The sequence below is a fragment of the Eriocheir sinensis genome, chromosome 55 (genome assembly GCF_024679095.1).
Source record: "Eriocheir sinensis breed Jianghai 21 chromosome 55, ASM2467909v1, whole genome shotgun sequence".
Lineage (NCBI taxonomy): Eukaryota > Metazoa > Arthropoda > Malacostraca > Decapoda > Varunidae > Eriocheir > Eriocheir sinensis.
In genome coordinates this window covers 10,558,888-10,575,581 of record NC_066563.1, presented here as the reverse complement: position 1 = coordinate 10,575,581, position 16,694 = coordinate 10,558,888, and the positions used below count along the sequence as shown (strand labels likewise).

The 16,694-nt window shown below is 40.9% G+C and overlaps 1 protein-coding gene across 8 annotated transcripts in view; it reads right to left on the bottom strand.

The window, feature by feature from the left end:
• Positions 1 to 16,694, bottom strand: part of LOC126984045 (dystrobrevin beta-like) — a 116,526-nt gene that overhangs the window by 24,942 nt on the left and 74,890 nt on the right. For all 8 annotated transcript variants that reach the window (XM_050837413.1, XM_050837412.1, XM_050837409.1 and 5 more), the window contains one exon: positions 748 to 930. In XM_050837413.1, coding sequence (XP_050693370.1) covers positions 748 to 925 — 178 coding nt within the window. In that variant the 5' untranslated portion in view covers positions 926 to 930. The remainder of the gene's footprint in view (positions 1 to 747; positions 931 to 16,694) is intronic.

Sequence of the window (16,694 nt, the reverse complement as noted above, 5' to 3'; positions counted from 1 at the left end):
AGTTCTAAAGTAAGTAGTGTTGTTTCGAGGGTAAATTTTTGCAGTCCAAATTACAGAAATGAACAAGATTTTAAAAGTAATGTTCACTAAAGTAACATAAAATTAGTACTTTTAAGATTATTTAAATCTCCCAGATTTATGTTGTACTTATATGCTACCAACAAATTCTTAAATATACAATGTGTGTATATGTATATATCAATGCATGTATGTATAAAAAATAATACATTTACCCTGCGATCCAACCCGAATCCTCAAGCTGTATGGGATCCCTGCGCTTGCAACAATACCGGACGCAAAATATATATATATATATCTATATATATATATTGATATATATATATATATATATATATATATATATATATATATATATATATATATATATATATATATATATTTATATATATATATATATATATATATATATATATATATATATATATATATTGGCCCCCCCCTTTTCAATTTTCTGGGTACGCCACTGCACACGTATATCTATGGCGTATTAGGTTTGTGGTGTTCTAGTGTACCGTGTGATCGTGAAAATGAGGTACGAAGACTTATTTTTATTATTACTATTTTATTACTGTTATTACTACTGTTCTTGTTATTGACCTTCTCGAATACTTTACTCACTGCTAGTCTTATTATCATTATCATTACTATTTTATTCATGTTATTACTGCTATTACTATTGTTATTCACTTCCTCGAACATACAACATGGCCACCACGTCACACTCACTGTTGGTCTTCTTTTGCACGAAGCGGAGTTTGGCGGCAGTGCGGTACGAGGCGAAGCGGATGGCGTCGAAGTTGTGGTGTCTCAGGTCCGCCACGAGGAGCCGCCCGTCGCCCGCCAGCCCACCGCCGCCTCCGCCGCCTCCACCGCTGCCCAGCCCACCAGAGCCCGGAACCGCCATCACCTCTGCAACAAGGAAGGAAGAAGAGTGTTGAGGAGTGTTGCTGTAATGACCTACTGAAGACATTGAACCGAAATTGACCTCTCTTTCGGCCACCTCTTTTGATTCTTTTTTGTTGGAGCAGCGAGTAGCGGGCTTTTTTTTTTTTAATTATTGTTTTCTTTTATTGTGCCCTTGAGCTGTCTCCTTTGTTGTAAAAAAAAGCAACATTACGCTATTTAAAATATTGAATGTTAGGCTTTTTTAATCAAAGGACATGTCTCTAAAATCCGAGGAGAAGGGAGGAATAAGTGTTTAGCTGGATGGGTTAATACATCTGCTGGAGACACTGAACCTGCTAGCAATAGGGCTTCTTCCTTTCCTGCTTGCAACATTACGCTATTTACAATATTGAATGTCAGGCTTTTTTAATCAAAGGACATGTCTCAAGAACCCGAGGAGAAGGGAGGAATAAGTGTTTAGCTGGATGGGTTAATACATCTGCTGGAGACACTGAACCTGCTTGCAATAGGGCTTCTTCCTTTCCTCTTTCACACTCCCCCCCCATTCTCCCATTCCCTTCCATCCTCACCATTCTTTCTTTCTTTTCCTCTTCTTATCTTTCTTTCTATCTTTCTCCTTCCTTCCTTACTACGATGTCAACAATGTCAATTCTTATTCTTATTAATTAGAAAAGGCGAATTATGTAGAGAGGTGGAAATGCGGACACCATAAGCTACCTGTTGATCAGCCCCCAAGCACTTGAGACATCGAGATAAAAGAAAATGAAAGTGAAAGTGACGAGAAAGAAAGAGGATAAAAGAAGTTAGAAGATCATATAAATTAAGGGACGAACAGATGTTAGCCTATTTTTCAGCGCTGGGGACATCTATGTAGGATCTGATGTTGCTAGTTCTTAGGGTTTCGATTTTTAGTTCATTAGTTTGTAGATAAAAGAAAAAGGCTTCAATCTAACACTGCCAAAACTACAAAGCCCGTAAAGTCTTGAGATAAAAAGGGAGGTAAGGAAGCGAGGCATTTGGACCGCTTTCCCCCTTCCCCCTCCCCTCTACCCACCCTCCCCGTATTCCCCCCTACCCCCTCTACCCACCCTCCCCTATTCCCCCTCCTTCCCCTCCCTCCCCAACACACTAATACGCTACGCCATAAACCTTAAATCCTCCCACTGAGAAAATAGCAAAACTTTTCTCGATAATATATTTATAGGAGAGTTTACCCCGGCGAGAGAGAGAGAGAGAGAGAGAGAGAGAGAGAGAGAGAGAGAGAGAGAGAGAGGGGGGGGGGAAGGAGTGAAGGGATGCGGAGAAGGGAGAAGATAGGGAGAGGGAAATGGACGGAGGAAGGAATGGAAGATGGAGAGAGAGAGATGGATGGGAGAAAAGAAGGGAGGGGAGTAAAGAAAGGAGCAGTGGAGAATAGATGGGAGCAGATGCGATGGTAAGGAAAAAGGAAAGAGGGAGGGAGGGAATGACAGGAGGAAGGAAAGGAAGGGATGGTAGGAGGGAGGTATGAGGGGAGGAAGGGGGAAGGGAGGGAGGGAAGGTGTGTGTGCGTGTGTGTGTGTGTGTGTATGTGTGTGTGTGTGCTGTCATTACGGGCTGAATAGACACGGAAGCAACAGTTTTGAAAGCCGATAATTGACTAAGAGGACGGCCAGGAATGATGATGATAATGACGGTGATAATGATGATGAAAATGATGATGATGATGGTGATTATTATTGCTACCATTATTATTATTATTATTATTATTATTATTATAATTACTGCTGCCGCTTCTGTTACTTCTACTACTACTACTACTACTACTACTACTACTACTACTACTACTACTACTACTACTACTACTACTACTACTATATGTATACTATTCTGTTGATCGTATGAGGAAGGTCCCTTATACCAACAAACTAACATACAAATAAATAACGACAAGCATAAACACAACAAAACGCACAAACAAATAAATAAATCACCAAAAATGGACAAAACAAAGGAGGAGAGAAAAGGGGAAAGCAAGCACGAGAAAGAGAGAGAGAGAGAGAAAGAAAGAGGAGAAACCGAGAGAAAGATAAAGAGAGTGACCCCAATCATAACACTTCCTCCCCTTGCCCCAGGTCCATTCAACGCCACCACTGTTATATAGAGCAATGTAGCGGCGACTCTTTCTGTGCTGGACAACGAAGTGTGGCCTGTGGAGTGGCTGGATAGTGACAGAGAGAAGGAGAGGGAGAGGTGGAGAGCTGGAGAGAAGGTGACAAGGAAGAAAATACAGAGGAAAGGTTGAGAATGAGAGGAAGATGAAAGGAAACAAAGGGAGAAAGAGAAAACGGCCAAGACGAGAGAAGAAAAACACAGAGGTCATGTCGAGTGTGGGAGGTGGAGGAGGTGGAGGAGAGGAACTACAGGGAGAAAGATCAGTCACGGTGGAGGGCAAAGGTAAAAGAGAAAGGTGAGGAGGTGAAGTGTAGGTGGTGTGAACGAGAGAAAAATGGACAGGTGAGGTTGTGATTGGGAAAAGGTGGGAAGAAACAAGAGGGAGAGAGAGAGAGAAAAGCCGCGGTGGAGGGCAAAGTGTAAAGAGGAAAGGTGAAGAGGTCAAGTGTAGGAGGGGATGGAGAGGAAAAATAGAGAGGTAAGGTTAAGTGGAAAGGGACTAAAAGGGACTGAAGGGAAAAGGGAGAAAAATATATATGGAGGAATGCAGTGTAAAGAAGGGTAAAACAGGAGGAAGAAAAGGGAAAAAATAGATAAGGGCCTGGAGAGGAAAAATAGAGGTAAGGTTAAGTGGAAAGGGACTAAAAGGGACTGAAGGGAAAAGGGAGAAAAATATACATGGAGGAAAACGGTAAGAAAGGTTAAAACAGGAGGAACTAAAGTGAGTAAATAGGTATAATGAAACAGGAAGAAGAGAGAGGAAGAGAAGGAACGAGAGAAAGAGGAAACAGGGATGAAACGAAAAAAAGGAGAAAGTAATAAAAAAAAACGGTACAAGAAAGAGGAGTGGAATGAGGAGGAAACAACGAAAAAAAAAACATGAAGGAGAAGAGAGAAAAAAACGGGAAAGTAAATTAGTGAAGTGTGAATGAAGGTGGAAGGTAAGAAGGGACTGAAGGGAGACAAAAAAAAAAGGTAAACTAAGGATTGTAAAAGGAAAAATGAGACAGAAAAAAAGGGCAATTGAAGAGAAGGAAAACAGAGATGAATTTAGTGTGAATAAGAGATGAAGGAAGGAACGTAACAGAGAGACACAGGAATAAGAGCAGCGAGTAGCGGGCTTTATTTATATTATTGTTTCCTTTTTTTTGTGCCCTTGAGCTGTCTCAGCGTTTGACAAAGCTCCTAAGCGTTTGACAAAGTTCCTCACCAACGACTGTTGCTTAAATTACAGGCTCACGGAGTATAGGGTAAAGTTTTGAACTGGGTCAAGGCGTGGCTTAGCAATAGGAAGCAAAGAGTGCAAATCAATGGTAAAAGATCTGACTGGGGATGTGTTACGAGTGGGGTCCCACAAGGTTCGGTATTAGGTCCACTTTTGTTTATTATTTATATCAATGACTTAGATACAGGAATTAGTAGTGATGTTAGTAAATTTGCAGATGATACCAAGATCGGTAGAGTAATTGAGTCGGATCGGGACGCTAGTATTCTCCAAGGTGAACTCAACAGATTGTATGACTGGGTGGATAAATGGCAGATGGAGTTCAATGTAGGGAAGTGCAGTATTCTGAGTGTAGGTAGGAACAACCCCTCACATAACTATTGCTTAAATGACACTCTCAAAAGCAGGTCTGGGTGCGAGAGGGATTTAGGGGTCTTAGTGAGCTCTGATCTCCGTCCAAGGGCACAATGCATTCAAGCTAGAAATCGAGCTAATAGGGTACTGGGATTTATTTCAAGGAGCGTAAGCAACAGAAGCCCCGAAGTCTTCCTCAAACTATATTTAGCATTAGTTAGACCTCATCTTGACTATGCGGTTCAGTTCTGGTCACCTTACTATAGAATGGATATCAAAATGTTAGAATCGGTGCAGAGGAGGATGACTAAGATGATTCAGGGGTTGAGAAACTTGCCATACGAGGAAAGACTTACAGTTGAACTTGCATTCTCTAGAAAGGCGAAGGGTGCGTGGAGACATGATCGAGGTTTATAAATGGATGAAGGGCTTTAATAAGGGAGACATTCATAAGGTTTTGTTGGTAAGAGAACCGGTAAGGACACGAAGTAATGGGTTTAAACAGGATAAATTCAGATTCAACAGGGACATAGGCAAAAATTGGTTTACTAACAGGGTGGTGGATGAGTGGAATAGGCTTAGCAGTCATGTGGTGAGTGCCAATACAATTGTCACATTCAAAAATAGACTAGATAAATTCATGGACAGCAATATTAGGTGGGGTTAGATACATGGAAGCTTAGGGTCAAAGGAGCTGCCTCGTACAGGCCTACCGGCCTCTTGTAGACTCCTGCGTTCTTATGTTCTTATGTCTCCTTTGTTGTAAAAAAAAAGGAAGGGTACTAGAAGAGAGGTGACAAGAAAGAGAGAGAAAAAGGTGATTGAAGAGAAGAAAATTAATACAGAGGAGAGTTAAGTGTGAACGAGAGATGAAGGGAGGAAAGGAACAGAGACAAGAAACAAAAGGAACGGTTACCAGAGGAGAGGTGACAAGAAAGAGAGAAAAAAAGGTGATTGAAGAGAAGAAAATTAATACAGAGGTGAGTTAAGTGTGAACGAGAGATGAAGAGAGGAAAGGAAGGGAAGGACTCAGGAAACAAAAGGAACGGTTACAAGTAGAGAGGTGACAATAAAGAGGAAATTAAAAGGTAATTGAAGAGAAGAGAATTAATACAGAGGTGAGTTAAGTGTGAAAGAGAGATGAAAGAAGGAATGGAAGGGAAGGACACAGGAAACAGAGACACGGCTACTAGAGGAGAGGTGGCCAGAAGGGAGTGGATAAAGGAAGAGAAGACAGACAAATGGAGAGGAAAGAAAGATACGAAGAGGAGAGAGACACAAGCCCCCTCTCAATCCCTTTCTCTCCCTCCCACACGAAAAGAGAGGAAGAGAAAAAGAAAAAGATACGAGAAGATAAAAAGATAAAGAAAAGGGGACGAGGAGATGAGGAGGAGAAAGGATAAAAAAAGGAGACGAGAAGGAGAGAAGAGAAAAGAAGGAGATGAGAAGGAGAGATAAAAGAGAAAGAGGAGGAGGAGGAGGAGGAGAGAAAAAGACAAAGAGAAGGAGACGAGGAGAAGAGAAAAAGACAACCCAAGACCAATAATGAGGAAAGAGGAGAGAGAGAAAAGATGAACAACAAATGAGGAGGAAAGAAAGAAGAAAAAAAGACGAGGAGATGAAAAAATGAATAAAGAGGAAAGAAGAGAAAACACAAAAAGACAAAAACCCAAACAACTAGGAGAGGAAAAAGACAACCACCAAACCAAGAGGAAAAAAAAAGAGCCTCGAAACGAATAAAGAGGAAAGAGGAGAAACAAAAAAAAAGACAAAAACCCAAACAAAGAGGAGAGGAAGAGGACACAACCACCAAACCAAGAGGAGGAAAAAGAGACATAACCCGTAATTAAGAGAGAGGAAGAGGAGAAAAGAAGAGAATGAGAAAGAGAGAAAGGACGAGGAGGAAAGAAAGAGACACAACAGTTACTATCAAACCAAGAGGAGGAAAAAGATAAATAAACCTAAATTAAGAGAGAAGGAGAGGAGAAAAGAAGAGAATGAGAAAGAGAGAAAGGACGAGGAGGAAAGAAAGAAGAGAAGGAGAGGAGAAAAGAAGAGAATGAAAGAGAAAGAACAAGGAGGAAAGGAAGAAGAACTCAACCACCATATCAAGAGGAGGAAAAAGAGACATAGCCCGAAATAAAGAGGGAAGAAGAGGAGAAAAGAAGAGAATGAGAAAGAGAGAAAGACACAACGATGAAACCAAGAGAAAAAAAAGACACATAACCTTAAATTAGAGAGGATAAAAAAAAGGAAAATAAGAAAGAGAAGGAAGAGAAAGAGAGAAAAGGATAAAGAGGAACAGACAGACACCCACAAAACGAACAGAGGCAGAAAGCAGAACGCGATTTTAAGTGGCGGGGTGATGAGAACGCGAGGCATGCGGACAGGTGGTTGGCGCGGCGTAATTAGAGGCAAATGAGGTCGTTAATTACAAACAACATTGCCGCATGGGAAAACACCAAACAGATGAACCACCACCACCACCGCCACCACGGCAACAACAACAACAACAACAACAACAACAACAACAACAACAACAATAGGGCTTTCAAAATTTATGGACAAAATAACGCCAAAAAAAAAGGACACACACATAAAAAAAAAAAAAACAGACAGACACACACACACACACACACACACACACACACACACACACACACACACACACACACACACACAGAAAACATCATGGAAAAAAACAAAACAAAAAAACTCGACCGGAAATCACGCACACCCAAAATTTATATGGCCCGGCAAGAACAACAACCGCAACAATAACAACAACATCAACAAGGCTTTTAAATTTCATGCACATACGACAACACGTCCAAAAAGAGAGAAACACACACACACACACACACACACACACACACACACACACGGTAAACAGCATGAAAAAACAAAACAATATATAACACACTCCCAAAATCTGTAACGTACGATGGTCATGTATAGAAAGTAGTACGTTTTTTTTTCTTATTCCGATACGTAAGAAAATAACATTGAAAATAAACATGATAAAAAACAAACACAAGACGAGCGGAAAACATACCCCAAAGTTAATATGAAACGTACGATAGTTAGGCGTGAAATATAGTATACGTTCTTTCCTTATTCGTCGCAAAAGAAGAAGAAAAAAAAAGACATACGAGAAAAAAGAAAGAAACAGAAAACACCTCAAAATATTAAACGTACGATAGTTATGTTTGGAAAGTAAATACGTTCCTTCCTTTTTTTTTCTTTTTTTTTCTTCTTCCGTCTGTGCTACATCTCATCCCCTCAACCTCTCTCTCCCTCCGTTTTCTCTCTTCTCCTCCACCTTTCTCTTCCTCCTTCCCTCTCCTCTCTTCTTCCTTCCCTCCACCTGTCTCTCTTTCTCTATCTACTCTTCCGCCTTTTCTTCTTCCTTTCCTCTACCTCCCTGTCCCATTCTCTTCTTCCGCCTTTTCTTCTTCCTTTCCTCCACCTCCCTGTCCCATTCTCTTCTTCCGCCTTTTCTTCTTCCATTCCTCCACCTCCCTGTCCCATTCTCTTCTTTTGCTTTCTCTTCCTTTCCTCTACCTCCCTGTCCCATTCTCTTCTTTTGCTTTCTCTTCCTTTCCTCTACCTCCCTGTCCCATTCTCTTCTTCCGCCTTTTCTTCTTCCTCTTTCCCTCCACTTCCCTCTCCGTTTCTCCTCTTCCGCTTTCTCTTCCTTTCCTCCACCTCTCCGTCCCATCTTCTTCCGCTTTCTTCTCCCATTCCTCTCCCTCTCCTTCTCTCTTCTTCCGCTTTCTCCTCTTTCCCTCCATTCCTCTCCCTCTCCTTCTCTCTTCTTCCACTTTCTACTTCTCTTTCCCTCCACCCCTCTCTCCCTCTCTCCTCTTCCGCTTTCTCTCCCTCTTTCCCTCCACTTCCCTCTCCATCTCTCCTCTTCCGCTTTCTCTCCCTCTTTCCCTCCACCTCCCTCTCCCTCTCTCCTCTTCCGCTTTCTCTCCCTCTTTCCCTCCACCTCCACCTCCCTCTCCCCTCTTCCTCCTTCCTTCCACCTCCTACTTCCGCTTTCTCTTCCCTCCACCTCTCTCTTCTTCCACTTTCTCTCCCACCTTCCCTTCATCTCCCTCTCCCTTGAGTTATACGATAGTTTGGTTCTGGAAACTATGCAAAACTTCGACTTGGTGTGACGGCAAAGCGTAACGCCGGACTTTGAAGGCGTCGTACTAGTAATTATTATAACAGTTACGTGGCTTGTTTGGCTTTGTGATTCCGTGTTTTTGGGGACGAGGTTAGAAAGAGTTGGATTTTCACAGAGTCAAGTCGACGCGTTACAAACTCAGCCGTAAAAATGTCATGGAAAACAAAATCAACACAACTAACAGACTAACCAAGCCACGAGAAACGGGCCCAAAAAAAGACTTATCAGCCACATTAGTGTTGATGAAGACTAAGTAATACGACGTTGGAAAGAATCAGAAGTAAGTCTTGAAGGATCTTGAGGAAGGGCAACGTTGGAAAGACAGGAAGCGGAAGGGAAGTACAGGGATCAAACGAGGAAAGAACGGGATGAAACGGTAATAAAGAAGGAGGAAGAGGAGAGAGATGATAAGAGAAGATGAAGAGAGGAATGAGGATGAAAAGAGAATAAAAAGAAGTGATAGAAAACAGAGTAAAGAGGAGAGAGATGGAAAGAGATGATGAATAAAGGAAAGGGAATGAAAAGAAAGAAGAGGAGAGATATGAAAAGAGAAGATGAAGATAGGATGAGGATGGAAAGAGAAAAAAATAGCAGTAGAGGAAAACAAAATAAAGAGGAAGAGAGGAAGAAAAAGAGGAAGAAGAGGACGGGGATAAAAAAGAAAATAAAGAGTAGTGAGGGAAAACAGCTTAAAGAGGAAGAGGAAGAGGAGGAGGAGGAGGAGGAGGATGGAAAAAGAAAAAAATAATAGCAGAGAAAAACAAAGTAAAGAGGAAGAGAGGGATAAAAAGAGGAAAAAGAGGACGGGGATAAAAAGAGAACAAAGAGTAGTGGGGAAAAACAGCTTAAAAAAGGAAGAGGAAGAGGAGGAGGAGGGGGATGAAAAAGAGAATAAAAGAGTAGAAGGAAAACATCTTAAAGAGGAAGAAAGAGAAAGAAAGAAAGAGAGGATGAAAAGAAGACGACGATAAAAAGAGAATATAAGATGAGTCGTGGAAAAAAGCTTAAAGAGGAAGAGGAAGAGGAGGAGATGATGAAAAGGGTCAGAGAGGAAAAAAAAAGGAGAGAGGGGAACAATGAGAGCATAATGAGATGTGCAAAGGGGAACAGGTGAAGAGGAAAGACGTGGAATGAGGAAGGATGGATGAGAAGGTGGAAGAACAGTGAGGAAGTGGAGGAGTGGAAGAAAGGGGGAAAATGTGGGAATATAACGAAAGGGGACAGAAAAAAGGAAAGAATAAGAAAGAGATGTGAAAGAAAGGAAAAAAATGTAAAAAAAAAATGAGAGGAAAAATGAAAGGGAAGAATAAGAAAGAGATGTGAAATAAAGGAAAAATGTATCAAAAAAACGAAAGAGGGAAGAAGAAGAAAAAAAGAAAGAATGCATAATGGAAACTAGATTTGTGAAGAGAAGGAATTGAATGGAATGAAAAAGAAGGAGAAGGCGAACAGGAAGAAAGGAAATGGATAAAAGGGAGAAGAAAAAATCAATGAGGAAACGAGAGATAAGAGTAAACGAGGAAATAAAAAAGGAAGAGGGAGGAAGGATGATAAAGAGGGATAACAGGATAACAGAAACAGGAATTGGATGAGAGGAGATAGAAGTGAGATGACGAAGTGGAGGAAGAAAAAAAGGAGAGGGAGGAAGAGGAGGAAAAGGAGGATAACAGAAAAAAGAGAGAGAGAGAGAGAGAGAGAGAGAGAGAGAGAGAGAGAGAGAGAGAGAGAGAGAGAGAGAGAGAGAGAGAGAGAGAGAGAGAGAGAGAGAGAGAGAGAGAGAGAGAGAGAGAGAGAGAGAGAGAGAGAGAGAGAAAGGAAGTGTATGAAAAGAAAACAGCGATGAAATTAAATACACAGACACAGGAAATCAAACAAAGAATAAGAGAAAGAAGAGGGAGAAAAGAGGAAGAGGGATTAAGACGAATGAAAGATAAAAAAAGATGATAGATAATAGAAAGAAACGAAGCACAAAGGAAGGAAAAAAAAAGTGGAAAATGAAATAAGAGAATTGAGAGAAAGAGAAGGAGAGAGAGATAGAGAGAGAGAGAGAGAGAGAGAGAGAGAGAGAGAGAGAGAGAGAGAGAGAGAGAGAGAGAGAGAGAGAGAGAGAGAGAGAGAGAGAGAGAGAGAGAGAGAGAGAGAGAGATGGAGGAAAATGTAGTGGGAGAAAGAGATTGAAAGGGAGGAGAAAGGGGAGGAAATTTATCAGTGGAAAGGAGCTAAAGGGAGGAGAAAAGAGAGAGAGAGAGAGAGAGAGAGAGAGAGAGAGAGAGAGAGAGAGAGAGAGAGAGAGAGAGAGAGAGAGAGAGAGAGAGAGAGAGAGAGAGAGAGAGAGAGAGAGAGAGAGAGAGAGAGAGAGAGAGAGAGAGAGAGAGAGAGAGAGAGAAGTAATGGAGGAAAATGCAATACTATAATGGGAGGGAGAATATGAAAGAGGGAGGAAGGGGAGGAATAGGCAAAGGGAGGGAGAGATAATGGAGGAGGGAGAGAAAAACTGAAAGGAAAGAGAAAAGGTAGGAACGTAATGGAATATAATGAGAGAGAAAGATTGAAGAGGGAGGAAAAAGGGAAGGAAAAAGGGGAGGATGAATGAGGAGTACAGGTAACCGTGGGGGTGGGTGGGGGGGAGGGGTAATGAGTCGCCTGCATCCCCACACCTGAGATAATGAGAACGCAGGTGAGAGAGTCTTCAGGTGACCCTCAGAGCCGGGGAGGAAGGCTGAATAAACCTCATTAATACGCGAGTGTGTTCACCTGCCGGGGTTGGGTGTTACGCCTCCCCTTCCTCCTCCTCCTCCTCCTCCTTCTCCTCTTCCTTCTCTTCTTTTTCCTCCTTCCTCCTTCTTTTCTTTCTCCTTCCCCACCATCTCCTCCCCCTCCTCCTCCTCTTCCTCCTCCCCCTCCTGCTCCTCCTCCTCCTCCTCCTCCTCCTCCTCCTCCTCCTCCTCTTCCTTCTCTTCTGTTTCCTCCTTCCCATCTTTCCACTACCACCACCACCAACAACAACAACAACAGCAACAACAATATCCACAACAACAACAACAACAACAGTATCCACAACAACAACAATAACAACAACAATAATCTCCACAACAATAACATCAACAACAAAAATGACTGACTGACTGAATGTGTGTGTATGGCCTTGTCTTTTTCTTTTCCTTTCCTTTCCTTTTCCTTTCCTTTTCTTTCATTTCCTCCCTTTTCCTTTTTTTCCTTGACTTTCCTTTTTTATTTTTTTTAGTTACATTCTCAGACTTTTCCTTTCCTTTCCTTTTCTTTCATTTCCTCCCTTTTCCTTTTTTCCTGACTTTCCTTTTTTATTTTTTTAGTCACATTCTCAGACTTTTCCTTTCCTTTCCTTTTCTTTCCTTTCCTCCCTTTTCCTTTTTTCCTGACTTTCCTTTTTTATTTTTTTAGTCACATTCTCAGACTTTTCCTTTCCTTTCCTTTCCTTTCCTTTCCTTTCATTTCCTCCCTTTGCCCTTTTTCCTTGACTTTCCTTTTTTATTTTTTTTAGGCACATTCTCAGACCTTTCCTTTCCTTTCCTTTCCTTTCTTTTACTTGACTTTCCTTTTTTTTATTTTTTTAGGCACATTCTCAGACTTTTCCTTTCCTCTCCTTTCCTTTCCTTTTCTTTCATTTCCTCCCTTTTCCTTTTTTTCCTTGACTTTCCTTTTTTTATTTTTTTAGGCACATTCTCAGACTTTTCCTTTCCTTTCCTTTCCTTTTCTTTCATTTCCTCCCTTTTCCCTTTTTCCTTGACTTTCCTTTTTTATTTTTTTAGTCACATTCTCAGACTTTTCCTTTCCTTTCCTTTCCTTTCATTTCCTCCCTTTTCCTTTTTTTTCTTGACTTTCCTTTTTTATTTTTTTAGGCACATTCTCAGACTTTTCCTTTCCTTTCCTTTCCTTTCATTTCCTCCCTTTTCCTTTTTTCCCTGACTTTCCTTTTTTTTATTTTTTTAGGCACATTCTCAGACTTTTCCTTTCCTCTCCTTTCCTTTCTTTTTCTTGAATTTCCTTTTTTTATTTTTTTAGGCACATTTTCAGACTTTTCCTTTCCTTTCCTTTCCTTTCTTTTTTCCTTTTCCTTTTAGGCACATTTCAGACTTTCCTTTCCTTTCCTTTCCTTTTCTTTCATTTCTCCTTTTCCTTTTTTTCTGACTTTCCTTTTTTTTTTTTTAGGCACATACTCAGACAACCTCTATAAAAGCCTTGTCAAATTTCTGGGTCTTTCCTTTCCTTTCATTTCCTTCTTTTTCTTCCTTTTTTTTTTTTTTCCTTTCGTTTCTTTTCCTTTTCTTTCCTTTCCTCTCGTTTAGTTTCAATTACTTTCCTTTTCTTTTCCTTATCTTTCCTTTCCTTCATTTCCCTTCCATGTTTTCCCTCTTTTCATCACTGCCAACACGAATATAAGTTAACTAATCTACCCTTTTTTATTTTCTCCTACTCCTTTTTCTTGTTTTTCCGTCTCCTCCTCCTCCTCTTCTTCCTCCTCCTCGTCCTTGTCTCTCTCTTCGACCTCCTCAACTTCCTCCTCGTCCTCCCCTTCTTCCTCTTCAACCTCTACTCCCTTCTAGTTCTCTTCGACCTCCTCCTCCTCTTCCTCCTCGTCCTCTCCTTCTTCCTCTTCTACCTCTACCTCCTCCTGCTCCCCCTCCTCATGAAACGCTCTTCAAACACCTTGTTACGGCGCGACTCGCAAAGCTTTATAAGGAGTTTTCAATGACTAAAGTAATCTGCGAGAGACGAAGGGAGGAGAGCCGCGTCCCACTATCAGATCTATATTACTGGTCTTAAGTTTATTTTTTTTATCTTCTCTCTCCTTAACTCTCTTCTCTTTTCCTCCCTCCGCTTTGCTCTTACATGATAAACTCAATCTCTCCTTTCCTCTTCCCCGATATCTCCTTTCTTTTTCTTCAATTTCCTTTAATTTTCTCTTTTCGTTTTCTTTCCATATATATCTTTTCTTTATTTTCCTTCATGTACATTCTTTTCTTTTCTTTGATTTATTTCCACTTTCCTTTCTTTAATTTCCTATCTTCTTTCCATTTCCCTTTTTTTTCCCCCTTAATTACTGTCTATCTCCTCCTTCCTAATCTCCTTCCCTACCAATCAATTTTCCTTCGTTTCCTCACGCTTGTTTGTTTCCGTTCCTTTCCTTCCTTATCCTCTCGTCTCATTTCTTTTCCTTTCCTTTCCTTTCCTTTCTTCAAAATTTTCTTCTTTACTTTTCCTTGCATTTCCTTTCCTTTCCTTGTCATTCAACTCCTTTCTCGTCTGTCATTTCTGCTTCTGTTTACTTTCCTCCCCTTCTATTCCTCCTCCTTCGTCTTCATCTGCTTCCTTTCTTGCCTATCCATTCCTTTCCTTTCCTCTCGTTCGTCTATCCTTCCTCTTCTTTCCCTCTTTCCACTCCTCTTCCTCCTGTCTCTTTCCTTTCCTTTCCTTTCTTTCTTTTCCTTTCCTTTCCTTTCCTTTCTTTCTTTTCCTTTCCTTTCCTTTCCTCTCGTTCGTCTATCCTTCCCCTTCTTTCCCTCTTTCCACTCCTCTTCCTCCTTCGCTTCAAGACTCGAGGAAACGGAAGCCGAAACTCGTAGACAGAAGAGAAAGTGACACGAGTAAGCTGTCTTGGTGGTAAGGAGAGCAACCAGGGGCCTACTGAGCCAGTCTCTCTCTCTCTCTCTCTCTCTCTCTCTCTCTCTCTCTCTCATTTTCTCCTTGAGAGAGAGAGAGAGAGAGAGAGAGAGAGAGAGAGAGAGAGAGAGAGAGAGAGAGAGAGAGACGGAGACACACACACACACACACACACAATTTGAATTATTTCCATATATAATATGTATATTTTCAGCTCTCGAGCTGCTCATCCTTAAATAAACTGTATATTATTATTATTATTATCATTATTATACACACACACACACACACACACACACACACACTAATAAATCACATGCCACAGGTGTCAGTCTTTACTTACTGGGTAACGATAGAAATAATAATAATAATAACAATAATAATAATAATAACAATAATAATAATAATAATAATAATAATAATAATAATAATAGCAATAATTTTTCCCGGTAAGTGATGGAAAGACGAGAGAGAAAGAGAAGGAGAAGAAGAGAAAGAGAGAAACGGAAGGAAGAAGAGAGGACGGAAATGAGTGAGAGAGAGAGAGAGAGGAAATCTACTTGCACCACCCAGCAACATCATCTCTCTCTCTCTCTCTCTCTCTGAAATGCAAAGAATTACCAAACTGAGAGAGAGAGAGAGAGAGAGAGAGAGAGAGAGAGAGAGAGAGAGAGCGCACCAGCAGATTGATTGACTATGTATGTGTGTATGAACGTGTCTGCGTGTGCGTGTGTGTTTGTGCGTATGTACGTGTATGCATATAAGCCTGTGTGCATAGGTAAGGGAGGAGGAGGAGGAGGAGGAGGAGGAGGAGGAGGAGGAGGGATGATGAGAGAAGACTGAGAAGGAGTAATTTGAGAAGGACGAGGAAGAGAAATACAGAGAGAGAGAGAGAGAGAGAGAGAGAGAGAGAGAGAGAGAGAGAGAGAGAGAGAGAGAGACACACACACACACACACACACACACACACACACACACACACACACACACACACACACCTCCCCATCAGCTCACCTTTAAAAACAACTTTCAATTTTCCTTTCTGAGCCCCTCCCTCAGGTGAAGTAATCCCCCCCCCCTGCCCCCCCCCCCCAACACACACACACCTGGTCCGCTCAGAGTCACTATACAGGTACACGACTAATACCTGTGCTACAACATTTATGCATCGTTTTCTTAGCTGTTGTTGCTGTTGCTGTTGTTGTTGTTGTTGTTGTTGTTGTTATTGCTTTCCTTTCCTTTGTTTTATTCTCCTCTACTTTCTCTTCATTTCCTTTTTTCTTTTTTTTTCTCCTTCTTTGCATGTTCTTTTCGCTCCTATTCCTACTACTACTACTACTACTACTACTACTATTACTGTTGCTGTTGTTGTTGTTGTTTCTGTATCATTAATTTCCCTTTCACTTCCGGGTCGGTTTCTCCTTTCCCCGTTTCCTTCAGATCTTCGCTGGTTTATTACTCGGCTCGTCTGTATTGTGTGTCAGGGCCCAAGAGTGCTGTATTCTCTCTCTCTCTCTCAATTACGTAAGCTTTGTATTTTGATTCGTTTTCATTTACAGAAGTTATGATTTATTTATAATTTTACATTGCCTCGAGCTTTGTTACTCTTCTTCCTCCTCCTGCTCCTCCTCCTCCTCCTCCTCCTCCTCCTTCATCTTCCACCTTTGATTATATAGTTAGTGTAGCTTGTCACAAAGAGCCTCGTAAGGGCCATCAGATCTGCCGTTGTTTGTTCTTCCTGTGTGTTTCTTTGTGTTCCTACTACTACTACTACATTTGCTACTGCTACTACTCCTTCTCTACCTGTTTCGTCTCATACTACTACTACTACTACTACTGGTACTGGTACTATTATAACACCGTGTTGCTCCTAATTGACTATTCGTTGGTCTCCATAAACTTGATTCAAAACCGAAAAAAAGAAAAACAAAAGAGAAAAAATAAATTGAAAAATGATTGAATGCAACAGTCACCCCCAAAAAAGAAAGAGTAAATAAAAAACGAAATCAATGAATAAAGTCAACGAATAAACCAGTTAAACAAAAAACAAAAAAAAACAAAAAAAAAGTGAAAAAAATAGTATCGTGGAAACCTGAGTTCGCGGGACCCGAGGATGCAAAGTAAAAAAAAAAGAGAAAAAAAAAGAAAACGAGGAAAAAAAAAAAAAAAAAAATCGGGGCCTCTGCTCGTAAAATGCTGTGGTTCCGATGTTCTTTT